General features: G+C 37.8%; 1 protein-coding gene across 1 annotated transcript; it reads left to right on the top strand.

Annotated features, from left to right (window-relative positions):
- Positions 1-555: 555 nt before the first annotated feature.
- LOC103941953 (transcription factor MYB4) lies at positions 556-2,099 on the top strand. Its single transcript, XM_009352157.3, has 3 exons — positions 556-772; positions 910-1,039; positions 1,443-2,099. The coding sequence occupies exons 1-3, from the start codon at positions 640-642 to the stop codon at positions 1,954-1,956; spliced, it is 777 nt and encodes a 258-aa protein (XP_009350432.1). The 5' UTR covers positions 556-639; the 3' UTR covers positions 1,957-2,099.
- The last annotated feature ends 534 nt before the right edge of the window (positions 2,100-2,633 follow it).

The following is a 2,633-nucleotide window of genomic DNA, read 5'->3' as shown; positions in this document are numbered from 1 at the left end:
ATGACGTTGTTGTCATAGTTTGTCTCTAAATATCAAAATTTTCCTTTGTCCACACTTGCAATTATTTTATGTGGGTATTCCTTTAATGGCGCCATCAGTGGCCACACATTTTTATATCAGGCAGCAAGTACCAGGGGTTGACTGGATATACACCGGGCAGATTATGCAAATGAACCCATGCAAAAGGAGGCGTTTGCGGTGCAGCACATGGTGTGATGGAAGTAGGAACCATCATAGATCAAGGTGGCCTGTTTCCTTGAAGCTGGCTATTTTGCACTCGTGTTCAATAGGTTACTTGATATAATTCCACCTGATAACATACAGTCAAAGTCACTGTATATACATAAAAAAACGAACATGTAGCTCCGCTGAATCTTCTTCTTGAGGCCCACTTGTAGGGAAGTTGCCAAAAGCTCCTTTTTTATTATTTAGGGTGTGGGACCGAAAACCAGAAAAATACATTCAGGGCAACGTCATGTCAATACTATATTGTGTGGCACACGTTTTTGGGACTGCTATAAATAAGACTTTCAACTTCCGGAAAAGCCTGAAAAACAAGCAGTGGAGATCTCACTCAAACTTCAGAGAAAGCAAGTGATAAACCAGAGAGAAAGAGTAGAGAGAACTTGATTAGGAAAAATGGTTAGAACTCCTTGCCGCGATGAAAATGGAATGAAGAAGGGTACGTGGACACCTGATGAAGACAGGAAGCTAATTGCTTATGTCACCAGGTATGGCTACTGGAATTGGCGCCAACTTCCCAAATTTGCAGGTGAGACACTAAGTGATTGATTAAGTTGATGAACTTGTAATTAGAGATGAGAATTGAATTGGGTTTTAGTTGTTAAAGTATTTAGCTGAAGACTTAATCACGTCTTAGTGCTAATTAATTTGGTTTTACTTGATTAGGTTTGTCGAGGTGTGGGAAGAGTTGCAGACTGCGGTGGATGAATTATTTGAGGCCAAACATCAAGAGAGGAAACTACAGCAAAGAAGAAGAGGAAACTATTGTCAAATTACACGAAAAATTGGGGAATAGGTATAACACCCTTCTTAATTTATGCAACAAAGGCCCTAATTGTTTGATAACTTGGATCACGTAAAATCGTATGTTTTAAGCCACTAGGGTTAGCCCAATAGTGAGGATGGCCGTAGAGTGAGAAGAGGAGTATGCTATGTTCATCGTCTGAAACCCTCCAATGTAACAAAAAAATAAATAAATAAATAAATAAAAGCCTTTTGTAATCCAGAATTCAGTAATTGCTGGATTGCTCTAGTAGATTGAAAATTTCCTCCTCAATTTGTGTCCAGTATTCAAATTCCCCTCCTCTTAATTTAGCTTAGAACATTGCTTTGTAATAAACAAAATCTAGAATTCAGTAATTAGTTAAGTGCAAATATATCTCATGACATATATTAATCTTGTTTTCCTTTATTTGCAGATGGTCTGCTATAGCAGCTCAGCTACCAGGAAGAACGGACAATGAGATCAAAAATCACTGGCATACAAACCTCAAGAAGCGCACGAATAATAAACAGTGCAACTCATCATTTTCATCATCAGCCACAAATTCTGAAGAAACTCCCAGTTACTCAAGCCTTGAAGCAGCAGTGGATCAACCAATTAAGAAGGCTATTTTTCCAAATACAGAAAGTACCGTTACCTCTCAAGTAACCCAAAAAACTGATGATCGTGTTGATAATAGCTCCCAACTTTCGCCGTCTCCACAACCGTCATCGAGTGAAGTCTCATCCATGAGTGCAGATAATAATTGGGTTAATTATGTGGAAGACATCAATGCTACTTCCATGGAAGCATATGCAGATAGTCAGTTCATCGATGATTTCTGGACCGAGCCTTTTTTGGCTGATAATTCCTACATTCCAAGTGGGTTTTACACGCCCTTGATGGATTCCGAGTTTGTGTATTCACTATTTGGTGGAGATTTCTTGTAAAGTGAGGTCGTCTTATCTAATCAAAATATCATTTTATGCTTGGAGATACAATGTAATGCCAGCATTTTGTGTTTTTGTGATGAACAAGAACTTTCCTATAAAAAATTACAGCATGATGAAATTACAATTCTTTATCTTATTTATCGAATTAGTACTAAACATGCTAGCTACTTCTTCACTGGAAGAATGGAACAATAGCTGATTTGTAGCTAAGCTTGGTTATCAAAATTAAATTAAATTAACATGGACATATGTAAACGTATTTGTACTTCGTATATTTCTATATATACACTATAAATCCACGATAAAATTAGGCGACACAAGTATGGAAAACAATTGTGTATTGCGCCCAGCTTAACACGATGTACAAATGAACTTGCATTGGATCAAGTGGCGGTTGCTTTAAGTTATGATGGGCGTCCTTTACTTCATCGGGGGTGTGGTCTACCCTTTAGAAAGCTTTATCTTGTACTTATGAAATTTATGCGAAGATATCCTTCCTACTCGGTTAATTTTTGTCTCAAAAAGTACGGTGATGATCATTAACTGTTTATCTTGCAGTTCCCCTCTGAAGTCGGCACTGCATGTGTTAAAGGAGTGCTTATTTGCCAGGGTTGTCTTATTCTCATCTTCACTTCAGATTGGATCCTATGACTTCACTGCTTGTTCTATTAGAA

The sequence above is a fragment of a genome, unplaced genomic scaffold (assembly GCF_019419815.1).
Source record: "Pyrus x bretschneideri cultivar Hongxiangsu unplaced genomic scaffold, Pyrus_bretschneideri_v1 Contig13, whole genome shotgun sequence".
NCBI classification, from domain to species: Eukaryota; Viridiplantae; Streptophyta; class Magnoliopsida; order Rosales; family Rosaceae; genus Pyrus; species Pyrus x bretschneideri.
The sequence above is the reverse complement of the archived record's forward strand: the minus strand, read 5'-3'. Positions and strand labels throughout refer to the sequence as shown.

Excerpts from the sequence above, each read along its gene's own strand:
- LOC103941953 (XM_009352157.3), top strand. The coding sequence starts at position 640 with ATGGTTAGAACTCCTTGCCGCGATGAAAATGGAATGAAGAAGGGTACG. Across the intron at positions 773-909 it reads CCAACTTCCCAAATTTGCAG|GTTTGTCGAGGTGTGGGAAG; the intron begins GTGAGACACTAA and ends TTACTTGATTAG. Across the intron at positions 1,040-1,442 it reads CACGAAAAATTGGGGAATAG|ATGGTCTGCTATAGCAGCTC; the intron begins GTATAACACCCT and ends CTTTATTTGCAG.